General features: G+C 31.8%; 2 protein-coding genes across 4 annotated transcripts; one reads left to right on the plus strand and one right to left on the minus strand.

Annotated features, from left to right (window-relative positions):
• Window positions 1-1,185: 1,185 nt before the first annotated feature.
• On the minus strand, window positions 1,186-15,734 carry LOC140443336 (uncharacterized). Of its 3 annotated transcripts, XM_072534552.1 has the most exons (3): window positions 15,337-15,734; window positions 14,974-15,292; window positions 1,186-6,555 (listed from the first exon to the last, which is right to left on the minus strand). In XM_072534552.1, exons 2-3 carry the CDS (start codon window positions 15,200-15,202, stop codon window positions 5,588-5,590), a joined length of 1,197 nt encoding a protein of 398 aa, XP_072390653.1. In that variant the 5' UTR covers window positions 15,203-15,292; window positions 15,337-15,734; the 3' UTR covers window positions 1,186-5,587. The 3 variants fall into 3 exon arrangements, with proteins under 3 accessions (XP_072390653.1, XP_072390645.1, XP_072390662.1); XM_072534544.1 differs by having other exon boundaries at window positions 14,974-15,348; XM_072534561.1 differs by lacking the exon at window positions 1,186-6,555 and adding an exon at window positions 6,656-11,542 and having other exon boundaries at window positions 14,974-15,348.
• Window positions 15,735-16,078: 344 nt separating this feature from the next.
• Window positions 16,079-19,737, plus strand: LOC140443355 (uncharacterized). Its single transcript, XM_072534572.1, has 2 exons — window positions 16,079-16,906; window positions 17,655-19,737. The coding sequence occupies exons 1-2, from the start codon at window positions 16,687-16,689 to the stop codon at window positions 19,145-19,147; spliced, it is 1,713 nt and encodes a 570-aa protein (XP_072390673.1). The 5' UTR covers window positions 16,079-16,686; the 3' UTR covers window positions 19,148-19,737.
• Window positions 19,738-23,373: the final 3,636 nt, after the last annotated feature.

A 23,373-nucleotide genomic window follows, 5' to 3' on the forward strand; every position in this document is an offset into this window, starting at 1 on the left:
GATTTCAGAAAGAAGTGTTTAGATTTTTTGATAGAAGGTTGTTCGCAGATTTACAAAAGATTCGATAATACAAATAAAACTGTGGCTACATTAAAACATATATGTCACTCATTTCACCAGATGAAGTAATATCGAAAAAACATACTTCTTTGGGACCTTTAGTCTTCCATTTTCCTAACTTGAAAATTGATAAATTAAATGAAATAGATAGAGAATGGCGTACTTTAAGAAATCTTAATTTAAATGAATATAAAGATTTAAGTGTGCAAGATTTTTGGGTAAAAATTGGAGGATTGAAAACTGGTGATGATTCTCCTGTTTCCGACCTTATCCAACTTTGTTTTTTGCTTGTTTAGTCTGCCACATTCAAGTGCAAATGTTGAACGGATATTTTCCAAAATAAATCTTAACAAAACTAAAATGAGAAATAAATTATCAACTGAGATTTTAAGCGGAATATTACATAGCCAAGTATTGTATTGTTTAAACATGACAATTGCTACAAATTTAATATTCCCGATGAATTGTTAAAAAAAAATGGATTCGTCAATATATAACAAAAGTCAGAAACGAACTATAAGTTTTGATTCTGATTTTCATTTTTTTCATTTTCTTATTATGTGTATTTTACGAAATAAACATATTTTATCTAATTTGTTTGTTAACATAGTTTGGTATACGATGTTTCTACGATGTTTTTATTGTTGAATAGTTTTTATTTTTGAATATTTGTTAATTAGGTTATAAGTACGTAATGTTGGGTTTTACTTTAAGGGATTTCAGTCTGCTATTAGTTAATCCATAGCAACATTTTCTTATCCTAAACCAACTGGTCAGTTACCTTTCCAATGACTTTCGAATCAGTATGAGAACTCATGCCTGAAATATGGGATAAAAAAAGGGATAGTAGTTTGTTAGATTACACCTGTAGGTTTATATTACTAAGTAGTTATTGTGAGCTCTGGCTAGTTCCTTGAAAAAAAAAATATCATGACCACAAATATTTAAACGATAAAAAAATATCTGTATAATAAGAATATACTTAGATGGTGTTAAACTGAGGCCTATAAACCTGAGTTTAACCCAATATAGTTAATAGTTTACTGTGTTTTTTGATAAATTAAAGACATTTTAACAATGAAAATCTTATTTACCACATTTAGAATGTTGGACAAAGTTTTATTATTTTTTAAATATTAATACCTTACATTAATATGACAAAAATATCTAGAAATTAAAGGGATATATGGTTGAATGCTTGAATACTTTAATCAAATAAAAGGCATATATCAAGCACAGATTTTTATTAAATCTTGCCCAAGTACTTTTGCTCTCAGAGCATCTTCAGGGGTATTTCGTCATTTTAGGCTATCCTAAGTACGAGACAAGTTAAGTATCAAAAATGGGAAAATTTACAACAGCTGCTAGAGTTCATACACCCCATTTACAATCAATTTTATAATGATTTGCCGCATGAGTCAAAGTAGCAAAAAAACAAGGAAAAAAGGAAGCACTGCTGTTAAGTCTTCCAAAGATGCCAACGACGAACAAGACGACTATATAGATTTTTTCTCAGATTATGAGTAACTCTAGTGTTCTAAACGAGTAACATTTTCGTTTTTTTTTAAGAAAAAATAAATATTAATTGAAAATTAAGCTTTTGTTTAGTTCTTTTTGTGTATTATAAAGCCATTTTTGTTTAAAGGTAAAACAACCTAAGTGCACTTTTTTGTCGAAAGAGGCAAAAAAATAAAAAAAATTTCTCACCAGAAGTATCTTTAAAATTTTATACTTATTTTGAATTGTTTAGTGAACGTTCAGAATTTTTAAAGGAGGAAAAACTTTGATGCTTTATTTGTCAAAATGTGTATTTTGCTACTTAGGCGGTTTTGCTTCTGACCCCTTCAATTTGAACTAATTTTAAGAACATCAGATCTACTATTTCGTTTTACCTTAGTGTTCTGTGGTTTTACCCATAATAACTATTCCGCTGTCGATTTCACAATGTAGAACGTTCGAAAAGTTATACTTGGAATAAACTAAAGTATAAGTTATACTCAGAATAATAATTATTCTCAAATTTATACTTGGATTGTAGAACCGGCCCTAAATGTAAGCTTAATATACGTCAGTGTTGCCATATGGTCAATTATTTCGTACTCTCATATATAAAATTATGGGCAAGAGCACTTAATATAATTATATGAAATAAAAATTTAAAACAAACAAAAACGTGAAAAATACATATACGATTCAAAGCATTACAATTATATCTATAAATATTATAAAATAAAATTATATCTTGCATTTAAAAAATACTTATTTAATAAAAACCATTAGAATTATGCCTAAGGTAAAAATTAATAGTTTAGAAACTACAGAATAAAGTGAAGTTTAACCATATGTAGCAATCTAGCAATTCCTGTTTAGAGATTTCTGGCTTCATTGCCAAATATATCAGTTTACAAAATAATTGACAAACATATCAATTTACAGAATAATTTACAATATTTAGCTACATTTAAAGTAAAAAATACTATTTTATGAATGCTTTTTAATATGAATTCGAAAATTGTTGGTTCTCATAACAAAAATTATAATTTCTTATATTTAATATCTTAAATTTTAAAAACTCCTATACTTTATACAACAAAATATGGCAACAATGTGACGCAAGGTTATGTTCATTGCCCTAAAAACCAATTTGACCGAAACTATTAATGCATTAGGACATCAAAGACAAAGGAAAAGCAGATCAACGCGCTAAAAAGAGGATCGAACGACTCATACAGGCCAACTGTGACCCTGGGTGTGGACACCAAAGATTGTAATAGGGTTGTACAGGAAGTCCTTCGAGAAATTTTGGGAAAGAACACCCACAACAAACACATGGTAAAAATCTTCATTGGTGGACCATGTACAAAAAGAACAGAGGAACTGCTCCATATGGACAGGAATAATCTAAGCATAGTAACAGGAATGTTGACCGGGCACGCACCAGTAAGAAAATTCCTGAATAGACATTTACAATGGACACCTTAAATTGATACTTTGCGATAAGGATCCTGAAGTTGTAAAATATGTCTTATATCAGGGATTCTCACTAGGATTTCTTTGAGAGCCTAATAGTTTGAATGAAATTTTCCTTAGGGCCGCAAGTACAAGTGGTGGTATGAAATAACTTTAAAACTATATGACTATAAAATAAGTTGATTACAAGTTACGTAAAAACAATATAATTATAAATTATATGGACTGTTTTGCATGTAAAAAGTAGGAAAATGTCTTTTAGTTGACTCCAGGAATGTCAAGTCCTGAATTTGTTAATTCTTTGAAGTCGACGGGCGAAATCTTTCACAGCTCTCTAGAATGGCATCTATGTTAGCAGGTTGCGAAGAAACTAAAATTCTCAAATTGTTTTCAACGTTCTCACTAGTTAGCTTAGATCTGTACTTGTTTTTTATGAACTTTTGAAAAATACTTTTGAGCTCTGTATCATTCTGAAGATCAATTAACTCATTTGTCAAATCCCTAGCTTCGTATCTAAAAACAGAAAGCTGAGCTACATTTGCTGTTGTTATTGCCCATGGATTTTCCACCAAGCGAAATGGTTCTTGGAACTTCCTGAAATTACTAAACCTTACAAACATTTCATCCTTTAGGTCTGCTAACAGCTTCAGTAGGTCAGAAATGTCTTGACTTTCATCTGGATTTTCATCAAACAGTGCTTCAACAGAAGGAAAGCTGGAATAATCTTCATTTGACAATTCTTCAATATACATATTCAGCTTCTGCTCCAGTGAAAACACAATACCCATCATTTTCGTTACAATGTTATTGTAGTCTCCTTGCAATTTGGTCAATGTTTCATTCATAATGCTCATTGTATCAGTGAGAAACGCTACTTTAAGCCACCAATTAAAATTATGAATATCAGGAAACTCTTTATTCTTTTTAGCCAAAAACAGAGTAATCTCATGTCGAATGCTGAAAAAACATTCCAAAACTTTACCCTTACTCAGCTATCTCACTTATGTGTGGTAAAGAAGAATGTCCCCATATAGTGACACAAGTTCTTTCAAAAATTCTTGAAACACTCTGTGGTTTAATTCATTTGATCTTATGACATTCACAATATTTACAAGTGTTTTCATAACACAGCTGAAATTTTCACCAAATTTAGCAGCTAAGCTTTCTTAATGAATGATACAATGGAAACTCAATAAATTATCATTTCCCAAGTGTTTTTTCAACAGCTGCACAAACCCTATATTTCGCCCTAACATTGATGGGCAACCATCAGTACACACAGAAAAAATCTTTTTCAAATCAATGCTATGCTCGTTAAAAAAAATTACTATTGTGTTCAAATAATCAATACCTCGAGTTTGTCCAGTCATAGGAATCATGCTCAACAAATCTTCTTTAAGAACACAATCCTTCGATACATACTTTACGAACAATAGCAGTTGACAAATTGCCGTTATGTCAGTGGACGAGAAGAGCGCAAGACTAAAATATTTACTTTTCTGCAGTTTATCGGTAGGTAAGACAAAAGGCAATATTTACTGCTAAGTTCTGTGACCGTCTCATGCACGTTGAATCAGACAGCTGACGTTTTGAAACTCTATCTAATATTTGTTCATTATTAGAAAATTGTGAGAACAAAGTTTAGCAAACTGTGACAACACATTATTTTACAATTTTGGCATGAAAAAACGGCTTCATCTTTTTTGCTAAAATTTCTGTAACTTGGTAGGATGCTTTTGTAGTAAGCTAATTCTTTTTTATTGCGTTAAAAAGAGAACTACGTTCAGAAGCAAGAGACTTTTTCTAAGAATTCAATTTTTTCCCTCGGATCTTGGAATTTTTCTTCAAATTGTGAATAGATTGAAGTGTAGTGTCTGTTCAGATTATAACGTTTGTTTCCATTCACCGTTTCAGAACATATCAAACATAGGACCGCGCCTTCTTTCTTATCTTTTGTAAAAGAGAATTTTTCCTCCCACTTGGCTTGAAATTCACGGTTTTGATCTTTCAGTTTTCGTTTCCGACTATTTGAGTTCCCTACTGCCATATCTAATTTAAAATTCAACAACTTAACTAGATGTTATGGGGTGGGGGTGGGTGGGGGTAAAGATGACTAATGCGAAATGCGGTACAATGCATGGCGCCGCTCTACACTACTGTAATCTGATTAAATGCATAAATAGAAACATAATTATATTATAACTTGCAAATTTTGTTTTACTGCTTAGCAGTAGAGGGCCGCGAAAAATCGCTCCGAGGGCCCCATGCGGCCCACGGGCCGCTTAGTGAGTACGGCTGTCTTATATGATTGCGAGGCGCTGGAGCGCAAAAAACATATGGGTAGCCAAGAGGAGACTCCGATAAATTTAGGACACACCAAAAAAAAGACCTGTACAAACTTATACAAGGAATAAAAATTCTCAACTGGGTGTAGCAAGCAACAATGGGTAACAAACAGAATAAGCTTCAGTTTCAGTAATAACACTCAAATGTGTGTTTTCAAATGTCTTTTCAAATTGCTTTCTTGAATAAATTGCTTTAAACAAATTTCACACTTTTAAGGCTTTTCTCCAGTGTGTACTCTCAAATGTGATTTCAAATGACTTATTCGAATAAATTGCTTAAAACAAATTTCACACTTATAAGGTTTTTCTCCACTGTGTATTCTCAAATGTGCTCTTAAATTACTTTTATCACTAAACTGCTTAAAACAAATTTCGCACTTGCAAGGCTTTTCTCCAGTGTGCAGTCTCAAGTGCCTTCTCAAACTTCCTGATTCAGTAAATTCCTTTAAACAAATATCACACTTGTGAGATTTTTCTCCAGTGTGAATTTTCATATGTGAATGTTTTCGAGAAAATTGCTGTAAACAAATTTCGCACTTGTAAGGTTTTTCTCCAGTGTGCACTTGCAAATGCTTTTTTAAATCTCCTGATTCAGTAAATTTCTTAAAACAAATTTCACACTTGTAAGGCTTGTCTCCAATGTGAAATCTCAAATGTCTAGTCAAAGAACTTTTGTGAGAAAATTGCTTTAAACAAATTTCACACTTGTAAGGCTTTTCCCCAGTGTGTAATCTCAAATGTGATTTCAAATGACTTATTCGAATAAATTGCTTAAAACAAATTTCACACTTATAAGGTTTTTCTCCACTGTGTATTCTCAAATGTGCTCTTAAATTACTTATATCACTAAACTGCTTAAAACAAATTTCGCACTTGCAAGGCTTTTCTCCAGTGTGAAATCTCAAATGTTTATTCAAAGAACCTTTCTGAGAAAACTGTTTTAAACAAATTTCGCACTTGTAAGGCTTTTCCCCAGTGTGCAATCTAAAATGTGTTTCCAAATTACTCTTGTGGCTAAACTGCTTTAAACAAATGTCACACTTGTAAGGGTGTTGTCCAGTCGCAATTGTCATATTTTTATTTAATAGTTTTTCTTCAGTGTGTTGACCTGGATATTTTCCTTTAGCAGATGAATGTAACGTTTCCATGATTTTAATTATATTCTCCTCTTGGGAACAACCTAAAATACAAACCAACTTTAAACATTTTACTGGAACGAAAAAATTATTGCAGAAACAAAGGAATTTAATAAATAAAGAAAAGTATAGCCAAGTTGACCTTTCAAGGTTTATTACTACATGTGCAACTATTGTAATGAAGAAAGTGTGATTGCTCAGTTTTATATAATGTAAAATTTCATTTGTTTAAAATTATACTTTGAATAAATTTTCTTCATTTACTTAACTAATTATTATTTTTAATACAGTCTCCTTTGGCACTAATAGTGGTGTTTCCAATATATCCCTTTCATCGGAGAATGCGAGTACGTTGATATATAAAGAGGAGAGTTTCTATATACATTTTTCATATGGTGCTCTGCAATGCGACGTTAGAGAGTAATAGGGAAAGGGCATCTTCATGTTGGAGACCACTATTTATTGTAAAGGTCTACAGCATTCCTTTAAGTTTTATTGCTCTTCTACACAAGCTTTTGAGAGATTAATTAATTTCTTCGGTATGTTTAGTTCCGGCATGGCATTCCACACCTCCAGTCGTATGCTTCTTTAAACTCTATAAAGAGTTGGTGTAATATTTTGTTGTATTCCAAACATTCCTCCATTTACTACCTAATAATGAATATTCGTCAGTGTTGATCGTTTTTTTCCTGAACCCACACTGATAGTCTCCTATTCAATATTCCACCCATTCACTCGAATCGTTACAATAATATTAGGGAAAATACTTAATATCCTGTGTTAACAAGTGATGCGTATAATAACACTTTGCAAGGGTTTGGTACTTGTTCCTACTTCCATATTTGGCGTAAAAAAACATGTACCAAAGTATCTCATCCATGTTTCCGGATAGCTTTTGACACTTTTTCCAGTGTAGAATTTTTTACTAAAAGTTCCGCCGTAAGATACACATATTCCTGACCGACTTCATTTACCGGCACATTTAGCAGCTCGTCAAAGTATCTTTACCAGATCTCTTCACTTCACCCTTACCTGTAATCAGATTATCTTCGCCATTCTTTGTGACAGTTCCAGCTCTTGGTTGAAAGCTTTTTTTTATATTGTTTACTTTCCGAAATAAATGTCTAAAATCTTCTTTCCTTTTCCCACAGTGGTTTGTATACTATGACTTTTCCTTCGTCGAATATCCGAATATTCTCGTTAGTTTTTATAATTAGAAGGTATTTTTATAAGTACACTAATCACAAAAAGTATAGACAACGTGAGATGTCCTGGGTTCCCTACAGCTACGTTGCCAAATTCATGATTTTGAAATATCTATGGACTAAAAACCGGGGTTCAAAGGAGTAGTGATGCGCAATATAAGGTGTTGCTTCCTGATAACACCTCTAGCCACTCCTACTCAACTCCTATCCTCATCTCCAAGAAGTGTGACTTAATCACACGGGTGGACCCTGGCAAACCTGAGCAACGCTATCGGAGATTGGGTAACCAACACCAGTGGAAAGTAGGGTAAGGGCCGACGAGGGAGAAATGGTCATCCGAAAAGGGGGTTAGGCATAGGGCTAACAGCCCTATCCTAGAAAACGCACATGTTACGAATGTTCAAGGAATTAAAACCGGACTGATCAAACGACGACGACTGCGCGAGAAAAAGGTACATGATTTAAGAATCGCGACATGGAACATCCCTTCCCTATACACATCGGCAGCCCTCCAAAATCTGCTCGGTGAACACAATAGATATGACATAGATATAACAGCTTTGCAGGAAATGAGATGGACCGGAAGTGGCACCATTGACAAAAGACACCACATTATATTCTATAGTTGCCACGCTAAAGACCACGCACTAGGTACTGGCTTCATTGTAAATAAAAAGGTTAAACATCTCGTAAGAGACTTTCGTGCTATGAACTCTAGAATGTGCATATGTGCAACTATAGGTAAGCACAGCCTTCATGAGGTATCCAATGGCAATGGCATCAGACTAATAAATCTAGCAACTTCCCTTAACATGGTCATTGCCAGCACAAGCTTTCAGCGAAAAAATATTCATAATGGGACGTGGAAATCTCCAGATGGGGTTACAGTAAACATGAACGATCATGTTATTATTGACTCTAAACATCACTCAGGCGTAATAAACGTATGCAGCAGACGAGCGGCAAATGCAGACTCGGATCACTACCTAGTGGAAAGTAGAATAAGAGCCAGAATCTCAAACATTAAAAAAGAAAGGAATCCAAAATTGAAAAAAATTGACAGACAACAACAAAAAGGCAAAATACAGGGAATATATAAAAGGAAGGCTAGAAAACAGACAAAAGCACGAGGATATAAACAGAGAATGGGAAGCGTGTAAAAACATCATACAAGACGCGGCCAAAGAGCTACAAAAAAAGCTCAAATCAACTGAAGGACAGTGGTTCGATGAAGAGTGTCGTAACATAACAGAGAGGAAAAATAATGCATGTCAACGACTACAACAACGACATAGAACACGAAAGGCAGAGGAGGAATATAGAATGCTAAGGAGGGAAGAGAAGAAAATACATCGCAGAAAGAAAAGAGAACTCCATGAAATAGAAGAACTAAATAAATCATCAGAAACCAGAAAATTCTACCAAAAACTTAACAAAAGTAGAAAAGAATTTAAACCAAGAACAATGATGTGTAGAGACAAAGAAGGAGATATAGTAACTCAACAGAGTGAAATACTACAAAGATGGACGGAATTCTTCAAAGAAAAGTTTGAAAAAAACGAAGATCCACTATATGATGGAATTATACTGGATCAAACGGACACCAGAGAAACAACCCCCCTTCAGTAGCTGAAATTCAAGAAGCAGTTACCAGACTGAAAAACAACAAGTCACCTGGATTAGACAACATTAGCACAGAATTAATAAAGAAAGGCGGAGACTTCCTATTGAAGACTGGAATACTGGAGTAATTATCCCACTACATAAAAAGGGAGATCAGCTTCAATGTAAAAACTACCGGCAATAACGCTACTAACTGTAGCATATAAAATACTGTCAAATTTTGTGTATGACTGATTGAGACCACATGCGGAACAAATAGTTGGGAGATATCAATGTGGTTTCTGCAGGCCATTTCTGTCCACAATAGATCAGATCTTCGTCTTGAGGCAAATCTTGGAAAAGACTAGTAAATTTAGTATAGACACACATTATCTTATCATTGGTTTTGATAGTACCTATGATAGCATCCATCGAGAATTTTTGATCCATGCACTGAAAGAGTTTAATATTCCAACTCAACTCATTGATATAGTACAAGAAACACTTAAAGTACAAAGCAAAATTTGAATTCAAAACGCACTAACAGATACAATCCATGTGAGAACGGGCCTACGGCAGGGAGATGCACTATTCTGTATTCTATTCAACATCACATTAGAGAAAATAATTAGAGAGTCAAAAGTCAACAACAGAGGAACAATAATAACAAAAAGTTTACAAATATTGGCACTTGCAGATAATGTAAATATCATAGCTAGAAGCGAAAGAGAGATGACAGAAGCATTTAATGCGATAGAAAGAGCGGCACAAAACAGAGGCCTAAACACTAATGAAATAAAAACTAAATACATGAAGGCCAGCAAATCGACAAGCCAAAGAAATCTACAGAATCTGACAATAGGAGACTATAACATCGAAAGCGTGAAAAATTTTACATATCTAGGTTCACTAGTTACCGCAGATAACAATGTCAGTGAATAAGTTACGAGAAGAATACATATCGCTAATAAAACATATAATGGATTAATTAAACATCCAAGATCTAACATCACAAGAACAACCAAATGCAAAATATACACAACCCTGATAAAACCGGTCCTTGTATATGGATCAGAGACATGGACACTGTCGAAAAGCGATGAGAACCTATTAGATACGTTTGACCGAAAAATCCTTAGACACATATATAAAGGGGTGAAAGAAAATGACATATGGCGCAGAAGATATAACTTTGAATTATACCCAGCATACAATGAACCCGATGTCATAACATCCATAAAGATCGGATGTCTGGGGTTTATGGATGTTATGTATATTTATTTATTATTTATTTATGTATATTTCGGCTAAACTGCTTTAAACAAATTTCACATGTGGCTTTTCCCCAGTGTGCAATCTCAAATGGATATTCAAATCTCCTTTTTGGGAAAATTGCTTTAAACAAATTTCACACTTGTGAGGTTTTTCTCCAGTGTGCACTCTCAAATGCCTTTTCAAACTTCCTGATTCAGTAAATTTCATAAAACATATTTCACACTTGCAAGGCTTTTCCCCAGTGTGCAATCTCAAATGTATTTCCAAATTACCCTTTTGGCTAAACTGCTTTAAACAAATTTCACATTTATAAGATTTTTCTCCAGTGTGTGTTCTCAAATGTCGTTTTATATTACTTTGAACACTAACTGCTTTAAACAAATTTCACACTTGTAAGGTTTTTCTCCAGTGTGAATTTTCATGTGTTGAGATAAAGAATATTTTCGACAAAATTGCCTAAAACAAATTTCGCACTTGTAAGACTTTTCCCCAGTGTACAATCTCAAATGTGTTTCCAAATTACTCTTTCGGCTAAACTGCTTTAAACAAATTTCACACTTGTAAGGCTTTTCCCCAGTGTGCAATCTCAAATGTCTTTCCAAATTAGTTTTTTGGGTAAACTGCTTAAAACAAAATTCGCACTTGTAATGCTTTTCTCCAGTGTGCAATCTCAAATGTTTTTTTAAAGAACCTTTCTGAGAAAACTGTTTTAAACAAATTTCACACTTGTAAGGCTTTTCCCCAGTGTGCAATCTCAAATGTCTTTCCAAATTAGTTTTATGGTTAAACTGCTTTAAACAAATTTCACACTTGTAAGGTTGTTGTCCAGTCGCAATTGTCATATTTTTATCTAATATTGTTCCTTCTTTGTGTTGGCCTGTATATTTTCCTTTATGAGATGAATCTAACGTTTCCATGATTTTAATTCTATTCTCCTTCTGGGAACAACCTAAAATACAAACCAAAACATTTTACTGGAACAGAAAAATTATTGCAGAAACAAAGGGATATAATAAATAAAAAAAATTATAGCCAAGTTGACCTTTCAAGGTTTATTGTTGTCATATATTAGACATTTTAGTAGTTCTATGACATGATACATGACTATTGACAGATGTCATGGGACGTTACTCACTTCATTCCCTACGGAGTTACGTTATGTAGGTTACCACACACATTAAAAAAATTTAAAATGCATTTTCTCACTCATCAAACTATAAACTTCCTAATGAAAATATAAGTTTTATAAAATATTAACTAACCTTTCAGTAATTAATCTCAAACCGGATTTTCAATTACAAACCATAGATCACTACTTGTCTAGTCAATTTAATCTCACTGATTTAAAGAATAGTTTATTTTTAAAGAAAAAAAGTCCAAATAATCTTCTGTTAGATGATACAAACATTGAAATTTGCACTACATTTTTATGCATGACAATTGATGCAACATTAGCATGGAAAAGTCACATACAGCAACTTAATAAAAGGTTTAATTCAGTATGCTCTACCTTTTAGTGCATTATGGGGCGATTTTTTATAGTGGAAGCAATGAACTTAATGATCATAAAATATTTTTCTGTCAGAAGCGAATGCTCAGAATTATTATAAAAATGAGAGTTGGAGCATTTTGCAGAGGGTCCTTCAAAACTAGCAATATCTTAATAGAGTAGAGTGGAGTAAATTTTTATTTGCATAAATGTGTAAACATAATTGAGCAAATAATGTCACATTATTAATCACAGATTAAAATATTAAGTAATTATTATTAAGTAATTAATAATTATTCAATTTCAATATCAATTACTTTAATAATGCTACCTAAAGTTAAAATTAAATCATAACTATTGCTATATTGTTGGAAGTGCATCTTTGATGTTCTTAGTTCTTCAAACTCTTTTTCAATGTTTTTTTATTTATACATGTATAAGTAACCACATGTTCTTTTGCTGTGCTTAGTTTGAACAAATTGTTAACTGTATTTAGTTCAATTTATTGTTTATACATCGTAATCATATAATGTCCATTTACTTAAGCGTCTTTACAATTTTAATATCACTGACTGCTGCATATCTTTTTAAGGTAACACATGTAATAACTTTTCCATGCTTGTGTGGTTTTTTCATATTGTTCTTTTTAGATGAACTGATGATGCTTTCTGATTAAGAAAGCGAAACGTCTTCAATAAATAGATGAAGTAGCTATCATCTTTGTCTTTTTTCTCCGTCTTTTGACCGAAAAAAAAACCCACCACTCTTCCGACTGATCCGTACTTTATATATATATATATATATATATATATATATATATATATATATATATATATATATATATATACATCACACATCAAAATATATTAACATTACAAATTAAATTAAATATGCTGATCAGGAAAAGAATAGGCCAAGTTCTCTGCCACAGTATACAGCTCAATGTTATTAGGTGTTGAAAAACCTTTCTTTTAAAAGCTCTATACTTAGTGTGTTTCCTGTTGAATATCAGAGGATAGACTATTATAAAATTTAACATACACATAAAAAGGACTTCTCTCTGTTATAGACATTCTGTGAAGTGACAAATTCAAATTAAGGCTTCTTGTATTATATTCATGATTGGGAAGCAGGTGATAAAACAAAGTAAAATTTTTAAAAAGGAACATAATACATTCAAATATATAGATGGCTGAGAAAGTGAGTATATTGAGTGATTTGAATCAGCCTCTACAGGATTCTCCCTCCTTCAGTTCTAAGATCACCCAGACTACCTTTTTTTGGACTATAAAAACAGTTAAGCTATGTACTGCAACAACCCAGAAGAACCCTGGTCTAGATAGCTATACACTCTATTAAATGTATTTATCTCTTTGAGTGGAAAACATTGTATACAAATTTTCTGAACTATATTCATAAAAGCATCCCACTGATTATCTACCTCTAATGTCTCAAAAACAGATACCCAGTCTGCATTACCTAACATGAATTTAAAAAAAATGTTTATTCTCCTTAAGAAATATTCGTTTTTTTTATTATACTTGACTCAAAATTATTTAATCCAAATTTTACCTTTTGAGCAGTATGATCAGATGTATGAGGATTGAATACAAGAGAATCAAATATGTCAAGATAATAGTACCTGCAATATATATTGAGGAATATCTACTATTCCTCTTTAGAAATAAACATCTGTTTGAAATTAATCTACCTACACATAGTTATAACAATAAGGAGATTTTAAGTATATTTACACCATTCACAGATTGACTGTGACAGAAAAATATTCCAAATATTTATTACTCCATGAGATTCTTTAAAAAATTGCCCTATGACATTAGAGCAATACCAAAATTAACTCAGTATAAAAAAGCTGTGCATAAATTACTGTTATAAATTGAACCATACAAGTTAATTGGTTTTATGAATTCAAATATTTAACAGAATTTCTGTAATTTTTTTCTTTGTTTTGACATGTATTTCAATCTACATATATGTATGTGTATGTCTTTGTGTAAAATTGTGTATAATTTTTGAAATAAAGATTACTACTACTACTACTACTACTACTAAATTGACATATAATATCATCAAATTATTAAAAAATATATTGTTTGCATCTAAATAATTACCTTTTCAATATAAAGGTAAGTAGTATAACAACATGTAACATTTTTTTCCTAATAAACCATGGTTTGACAAAACCCTATACATAGATATGCATCATATTACATATTACTACCATTATAACAAAGAATGAGAACTGGTCATTGCTTGACAAGAGTACATTTATATAAAATCAACATTCAATTCATACTGAAACAGAACACATATTTTGGGACTGTCCAATAAATTAAATAAAGGATCAGGATGTCTATCACTAACTGATTAAAATTGATAATCAATATACCAATTACCAATGTTTCTATTCAAAGAGAATAATCAAAGAGAGGAAAATGCAATACTTGGGTCATGTGCTGAGAGGCGAAAGATATGAATTACTTCAAGTTATACTGGAAGGAAAAGTACAGGGCAAAAGATCAGTAGGAAGACGCCAGAACTCGTGGCTGAAAGACCTGAGGAGATGGTTCGACCGCTCATCCGCAGAGATCTTTCGCGCAGCAGTTTCCAGAACTACAATTGCCATTTGGATCGCCAACCTTCGAAAGGAGACGGCGCAATGAGAAGAAGAATGTTTCTATGTGATATTAATACCAAAGAATATAGAGGCATATGCGTCTATATTCTTTGTTAATACTAAAATTATCAAAATCCTTTTTAGATTCCTTTTTCCTTTATAGCTCACACCAAACGATTGAACAAAATGGGACACCCACGAAGTGGAGCTAAAGTTTAAGTGATTTCCACTTTAAGAAAACAAATTTACTTACTTTCTTCATTTGTTGTTTGCTTTTCTTGCAATAGCGTAAATTTATATTTATCTTGTTCTACCTCAGTATTTACTGGCAAATCGTTTAAGTCTAAATAATCAAATGCATCGTATTCTGTTTCTGTCTTGGGTTCTTCTGTAATTTCAATTTTGAATGTATTCAAGGGACCATCATATGTCTCTGTTTCTATTTTACAAGTTTTTTCACTAGCTTCTTGTTTTATTTCCATATTATTAAATTTAATTTTATTTGTCAATTTCAGTCTTGTTTGCACAAAAAAAATCACTATAAATAAATTTGAGAAATTCGCATTTTAGCACTTAGGCTTTAAGCTGTAAGATTTAGGTGGCTGTGATTTTAGACATTTTAGTGCACTCTAACCTAACCAAACCAAATATATTTCCTCAATCCTCAAGGCACCGCGTCACAGTGTTGCCGTATTTATTTTAGTAAAATATGTATATGAATGTTACAAATATAAAGTTACTTTTACGAAATAATAATTTGTGTTATGAGAAGCTACAAATTTTAAATAAGTATAAAACTTGCCATATTTTTTTGTAAAATGTATACGAAGGTTTAAAATATAAGTTACTTTTACGAAATTATAATTTGTGTTATGAGAAGCTACAAGTTTTAAATAAGTATAAAACAAATATTTTCTGTTTAAATGCAGTTAAATATTGTAAATTAGCACTTTCCAAATCTTATCTATTAGAACCTTATTATTAGGTGCGGATGGTCAACCGGCACAATGACACTTGTGAATCATAAATTATAATTGTCCTAATTTCAATGCATTTCTATTATATACGGTAATTTAATTAATACTATTAATTTTTTATATCTTTTTAATAAATTTTATTGTATATGCATTTGATTATCTTTAATTAACTAAAATCTATTAATTTTTATATGCATTTCTATAATATTATGTGAGAGTATGAAAAACCTGGAGACTTGGCAACTCTGACACCATTTAAGAGCATGGTACAATGAATACACATACATGTACGTACATGTGTATAAACATGTACGTACTCATTGTATTCATTGTACCATGATTTAAGAGTATGTTAACTGTCATATAAGAGATAAGAGTTTGGTTAGGTTAGAGTGCACTAAAATGCGAATTGTCCATAAATTTTAAGAGAAAATCTTCGGCACAATAAATTAAATTGTGCTATTCTGAACTATGCCACAATTTAATGCTAAAAGAATTCTTTAGAATATACTGTGACTGCGCATTATTAGGAACTCATTTATGTAACGTTTAATCAATGCGAGAATGCGTCTTTTTCTTTGGTTTATTATAATCACTTAATATTAATAATCACTTTAATGATGTTAGAGCTTAGAGGTTATCCATTCATTCATGTCTATTGAATTTATTGAAAATCAGTTGAAAATTATTGATAAATTGACATAATTATTTGGTGATATTTCGACATAAATTGGTAATTTGACAGTTGCGGTGTTGACTAATGTTGTTTTTGTTTAAGTATTCCATTTTACCAAAGAAAAAGAATATAGATAGACAGACGCTTCGCTTCGCTTAGGTCTATAGTCTATACATGCTCGATGAGTCTATATCACAGACCACTACCACTATAAATAATAACGGTGATCTGTGGTCTATATTCTTTGTTTATACGACGCATACAAGCGGCTCAAATTAATTTTAACAATATTATTTAAATCAGGTGTAATTAAATGGAAGTAAAACAAGAAATTATCGATGAAACCTGCAAAGTAGAAATAGAGTATAATGATTTTGATAGCTTTAAATGTGAAATTCAGGAAGAATCAAATAAGCGAAGTACACATGATACATATGATTATTTAGACTTAAAGGAACATCCTATAAATCCCAAACTAGAACAACATGGGTATAAACTTAACCCATTCGAAGAAAACCAAAAAACTGAAAAAGGTGAGTAAGAATGTATGTAAGAGTTTCTGCCATATTAGCAGTATTATAAATTAGGAGGAATAACTTTTTACTTACCATGCTATTTTGATTTTAAATACAATTTAAGGGCATATAAGAGACAATTACAAATTAAGTAATTGGTTAAATAGAATCTCGGAGATTAATGCATGGTGCATGTTTTATATCCAAATTTATTCTATGGCAGTTTAGCTGTGGTAATCTTCTACATGCTATTAATCTGTGTGTACCTTCTAGGCAACTTAGAAATACAAATACACTCTACACTACATTTCACAATACAAATTATGTGTCAATATACACAATATTGCAGTACTTCAATACAAATCCATGTATTGACATCTTTAACATATCAAATAGCAAATCAAATATCAAAATGAACGAATTACAATGTTATATGAGAAAGTAAATTTATTATTTATTACTTTTATTACAAATTAGGTATCATTTTTAAATTTGTATCTACTTGTAAAATTCTTCCTGTTAAATAAATATTATTCTTTTTTTGGTGTTAATATACTTATATTGAATGCTTATATTAAAAGTCAAGGGGGTTGACTATTATGTATATAAAAGATAGAAACACAGGCTTCTAAAACATATTGAAGTATATTATTAACTACAATTCTTCTCAAATTTTATTATGCTTTAATTTGATTATTGCATTTTTGTTTTTCCATTTGTTTCACTCATTCTCAAATATTTATATTATAGCTAGTTTGCATTTTAGGTTATCTCCAAAATGAAAACAAAATGGAAATTATGGAGACACTTATTGGACATTCATCTTATGAAGGAAACTATATGAGTTCACATGCTGAAGAAAAAACGTCAAATCAAAATGTGAAAGTTGAGACTGGACAAAGACCATACAAGTGTGAAATTTGTTTTAAGCAATGTGTTGGAGCAAGTAATTTAAAAACACATTTGAGGGTGCACACTGCAGAAAAACCTTACAAGTGTGAAATTTGCTTTAAACAATTTATTCAAGCAAGTGATTTAAAAAAACATTTGAGAGTGCACACTGGAGAAAAACCTTACAAGTGTGAAATTTGCTTTAAACAATTTATTCAAGCAAGTGATTTAAAAAAACATTTAAGAGTGCACACTGGAGAAAAACCTTACAAGTGTGAGATTTGTTTTAAGCAATTTTCTCAGAAAAATAACTTGAAAACACATTTGAGAATGCACACTGAAGAAAAATCTTACAACTGTGAAATTTGTTTTAAGCAATTTATTCAAGCAGGTAATTTGAAAAGACATTTGATTACGCACACTGGAGAAAATCCTTATAAGTGTGACATTTGTTGTAAGCAGTTTAGAAAAGCAAGTAATTTGAAAAAACATTTGAGAGTGCACACTGGGGAAAAACCTTACAAGTGTGACATTTGCTTTAATCTATTTTCTCACACTAGTAGTCTGAAGTATCATATGAGATCGCACACTGGGGAAAAACCTTACAAGTGTGACATTTGCTTGAAGCTATTTCCTCAAGCTAGTACTTTGAAATATCATATGAGATACCACACTGGAGAAAAACCTTACAAGTGTGAAATTTGTTTAAAACAGTTTATAGAAAAAGGTCATTTAAAAACACATTTGAGATCGCACACTGGAGAAAAACCTTACAAGTGTGACATTTGTTTTAAGCAGTTTAGCGATGCATGTAACATGAAAAGGCATTTGAGAGTGCACACTGGGGAAAAACCTTACAAGTGTGAAATTTGTTTGAAGCAGTTTACTCAAGGAGGCGAATTGAAAAGTCATTTGAGAGTGCACACTGGGGAAAAACCTTTCAAGTGTGAAATTTGTTTGAAGCAGTTTACTCAAGGAGGTGAATTGAAAAGTCATTTGAGAGTGCACACCGGGGAAAAACCTTACAAGTGTGAAATTTGTTTGAAGCAGTTTACTCAAGGAGGCCAATTGAAAAGTCATTTGAGAGTGCACACTGGGGAAAAACCTTACAAGTGTGAAATTTGTTTGAAGCAGTTTACTCAAGGAGGCGAATTGAAAAGTCATTTGAGAGTGCACACTGGGGAAAAAAGGGGCCAATTGAAAAGTCATTTGAGATTGCACACTGGGGAAAAACCTTTCAAGTGTGAAATTTGTTTGAAGCAGTTTACTCAAGGAGGCGAATTGAAAAGTCATTTGAGAGTGCACACTGGGGAAAAAAGAGGCCAATTGAAAAGTCATTTGAGATTGCACACTGGGGAAAAATCATAAGAGTGTAAAAGGTATTTTAAATGTGTCTCATAATTGAAAATGTAGATAATCTAGCTGAAAAGTATCCAGAATATAAGTTGTGTATCCTTGGAGATTTTAAGCTTCCCAATTTTCAGTGGTTCATTGATGGATTGTCTTCTGTGGCTACTCTATTACCAGGAACCTCACCAAATGAAGTCAATTCCATTCAATTCCTCTCATTTTTATGTTTATTTCCTAATCTGTATCCAGTAAACACTGTTAAAAATGAAAACAACTCCTCATTAGATCTAGTCATGGTCCAAGCTGTCTAGAGCTGAGAGTGCCCTACCCCCAGAGGATACACTCCTCCAAGGATACCCTTCACTCTCATTTGGGTTTAAATGTGAATCTCAATATTTCAATGAGCCAGAATTGATTGGAGACAGATTTTTAGAGACTTTCACTCAATGAGTGTACAGGAAGTAACAAACTTTCTTTCACAATTTAACTGGGATGATTTGTTTAAAGATAAAAATGTTGATGATATGATCAACATGTTTTATGATGTTATTTATCTTGCAATTGATATTTTTGTTTCATTGAAGAAGTATTCAGCAAAAATTTCTCCAGAGCTTAATAAAACAATAACAATAAAAAAAAAGAAAATGCATAAAAAATATCTAAAATCTCAATTACTTGTTGACTATAATGAGTTTTCTTTATTATAAGCTAACTATTACCAACTGAAAGAACAATGTTAAAAATTTCTGGAAATTTGTTAACAGTAAAAAGAAACAATAATAATATTCTTTCTGTTATGCACTATAATAATATTTCTGGCTCTTCTGGTATGGAGATTGTCAATTTATTTGCTGAATACCTTTCCAAAACTTATAGTGATAAAGATTTTGATTTGCAGGATGAAACCTTTTTAACAGAAGACATCAACCTATCACAATTTAGTATTTCTATTTCTTCTATATATTGAAAACTTTCTATTTTGTATAGCAACAAGGGGCCAGGTCCAGATGGTCTTCCACCTTTTTGTCTTAAACACTTTAGCTTTTTACTTTCTAGACCTCTTTTTCACATTTTTAACCTGTCATTAAAGACAGGGATGTACGCAGAAGTTGTATTCCCAAAGTTTTTGAGAGCCTTGTCTATGACTATTTGTCAGCAATTTTAAAAGGCTGATTCATCAACCAGCAATTTGGATTTCTCTCTAGCCGCTCCACTGAATTTAATTTATTGAGATATACCGATTTCCAAATAGAATCTCTTGAACAAGGCTTTCAGGTTCATGCTGTATACACAGACTTTACAAAGGCGTTTGACTGGGTAAATCACAAGATTTTAATCAATCAATAAATCATAATTTCAATAAATCATAAGATCTTAATTAATAAGTTGAGGAGTCTGGGTATCCTGGGTGAACTTTTAGAATGGTTGTTATCCTACGTTACTGAAAGAATACAAATAGTACATGTTCAGGGTTTTCAATCGTTTGAGATTAAGGTACTTTCAGGAGTGCCACAAGGATCACACCTAGGACTATCAAAAACTACAGTTTGATTTGGATCGGTTGAGCTATTGGTGTGACGGCAACGGAGTGGAACTTAATGTTAAAAAGTGTCATTTAAGGATTTTTGGTCGGAATAAAACTCCTACAAATCATATCTATACTATTAATGGTTGCTCTTTAGACTCTGTATCTCAGATAAAAGACCTAGGTGTTGTGCTCGATTCCAGCTTATCCTATATCCCCCATGTCTCATCTTTTGTCTCAAAATCACTTCAACTTTTAGGATTTATCAAACGTTGTGCTAAAGACTTTCTAAATATCCCATCCATAACAATTTTGTATTGTTCACTTGTGAGACCCCACCTAGATTACTGTTCATGTGTTTGGTCTTCTCACTATAACTCCCATATTCATGCTATTGAAAGAGTTCAACACAAATTCTTAAGATTTGTTGCATTTAAACAAAACCAGAGGATTGAAGAAATTAACTATTTAAATATGGAAAGGTCCCTCAACATAACTTATCTCCAAATTTGACGCATGCACAAAGGTCTCACTATGTTTTATAGTATACTGCACTCATTATTTTTGGTCCTGGACTATTGGAAAAAATGAATCTCCATGGTCCCAGTAGACAGACAAGGTCAACCCTTTTGTTAGACCCCATCGCACAAACTACGGATCGCACAAACTACGGATAATGTTTGGGAATATTGCTAATCAATATTCCCAAACATTATATTATTGTAGTATTCCAAAAGAATTTAAAGCTCTGCTTAAGAACTGCGTGTGATAGTTTGATGTCCTTGTGTTTTGTATATTCTTTGTTAATGTTTGTTATTTACTGTTTCTACTTTTATTTTTTGTATGATTAAAGTTTTTAAATTCAATTTATTTAGGATACGTTAAGAATCTTCTGTAATTAACCAATAATGTCTACTTTGTATTTTAATTGAGCGATTGGCCGTTGATAAATAATTAATAATAATAATATTTGAATATATATTTGATGTATAGTGTCAGTGTAATAAAGTTAATAAATTTTGCAATAAAACCACATAAACTTATACAATATTGATGATGTTGTTATATTTAAAAAATTTTAAATTATTTATTAGTTTATTACAAACTTTTCTGCCACATGAAATCTTCCACCCGGGGCACGGGTCCCCTTTGTCCCGTTTTAATTAAAGGCTTGGTTTACAAGTTTAAGAATAATTAACAAAGAAAAATAGTATAATTTGAATAAAGATTCTACATTTGTTATTCATTTCTTAGAAATCTATATTAAAAGTACTATAGACTCTTTCTTGCATACAAAAATATACTTTAGGATTTATTAGTGATATTTGTCAATTTTATTATCGTTATTAAAAAAATCTTTTGGAAATCTGTAAAGTTGACTTAATTAAACTGGATACCAGTATATCTAAATCTAATATCGTTAATAAATTTTCTATTATTTTACACAACATATGTTCTGTACGCAGTAAAGTTGAGGAACTGGAAGTGTTTGTTAGCCAAAATATTTGGCCAGATCTTGTGCTTTTAACTGAGCACTGGTTGTATCCTCTGGAAACAATTACTTCATAATATCAAAATTTTGCAGATCTGAAAGCATCCATGGAGGCACATTAATTTTAATTAATGCAATGTTTCAATTTAAATTCAATTTTGTTGACTACTACTAAACTACTACTACTAACTACTACTACTACTAGACTACTAAATTTAACCACCTCTGCATTGAATCTATTACTTTCAGTAAGAAGCTTAATACTTTCTCATTGTTGTGTACAGACCCCCTAAGTCTATTATTCAGTTATTCTTTCAAAGATTGGGATCCTTGCTTGACAAAATTTCACAAAATTCTTTTATTATCTTGACAGGTGACTTTAATATTGATTGTCTGGATTCATCACACAGCCATGTTATTACCATTACAAATTTACTTATTAATATGACAATGCTGGTTACTGATCCAGAGATAACATCATAAATTGGATTATATTTGTACTAATCTACATCCAGATCTGGCTGTGTGCAGAGTAGTTCCCTATTTTTCATCAGATCATGATCCCATTTTATGTGAATTTCCCCTTAAGAATCTACCTTATATACAGCCAGATGGGGTAGGATTTTTAGCAAAAGTAATTTTGACAGGTTTATCAAATTATGTTATCAGGAAGATTGGAATAATATTTTTTGCTCTCCTGATTTGCTTTATCAATTTCATCACACTCTCATCACCAAAAAAGAATTCTTAAATCGAAAAGTAAGAAAACTTGGGTTACTAAAGGAATTATAATGTTCTGCAACAACTTAAGATCGTTAAATTACATTAAATAACATATAGTATACAATGATGAATTTTTGGTATATTTCTTTAAATATAGGTCCATATATAGGAATGTTACTAAATTAGCCAAATGTATATTATTACAAAAACATAATTTACTTTCTTCCTTCCTATTCGCTTTCCACTAATTGAAAAGTACATATGATGCCATCTTCGAATTCATGGAAAAACTGTACTTGGGCTTAAATAACGATTATGTTGCTGTCACAGTTTTCTGTGATCTATCCTAAACCTTTGACTGTGTCAATAACAAAATATTTCTTAATAAACTGGAAAGATATGGTTTTAGAGACACTGCTGTAAAGTGGTTCCGTTCATTCTTGGAAGAGAGATGCCAGTCTGTATCAATCAATGAGCGCTACTCTAGTAATATCTTTATTAATT

The sequence above is a fragment of the Diabrotica undecimpunctata genome, chromosome 1, assembly GCF_040954645.1.
Source record: "Diabrotica undecimpunctata isolate CICGRU chromosome 1, icDiaUnde3, whole genome shotgun sequence".
Lineage (NCBI taxonomy): Eukaryota > Metazoa > Arthropoda > Insecta > Coleoptera > Chrysomelidae > Diabrotica > Diabrotica undecimpunctata.

Bases quoted from the DNA above. Each gene is read 5' to 3' on its own strand.
- LOC140443355 (XM_072534572.1), top strand. From the start codon at position 16,687: ATGGAAGTAAAACAAGAAATTATCGATGAAACCTGCAAAGTAGAAATA. The intron at 16,907-17,654 runs GTGAGTAAGAAT...TTTGCATTTTAG, and splicing joins AAACCAAAAAACTGAAAAAG to GTTATCTCCAAAATGAAAAC.
- LOC140443336 (XM_072534552.1), bottom strand. From the start codon at position 15,202: ATGGAAATAAAACAAGAAGCTAGTGAAAAAACTTGTAAAATAGAAACA. The intron at 6,556-14,973 runs GTAAGTAAATTT...TTTGTATTTTAG, and splicing joins GCAAACAACAAATGAAGAAA to GTTGTTCCCAAGAGGAGAAT.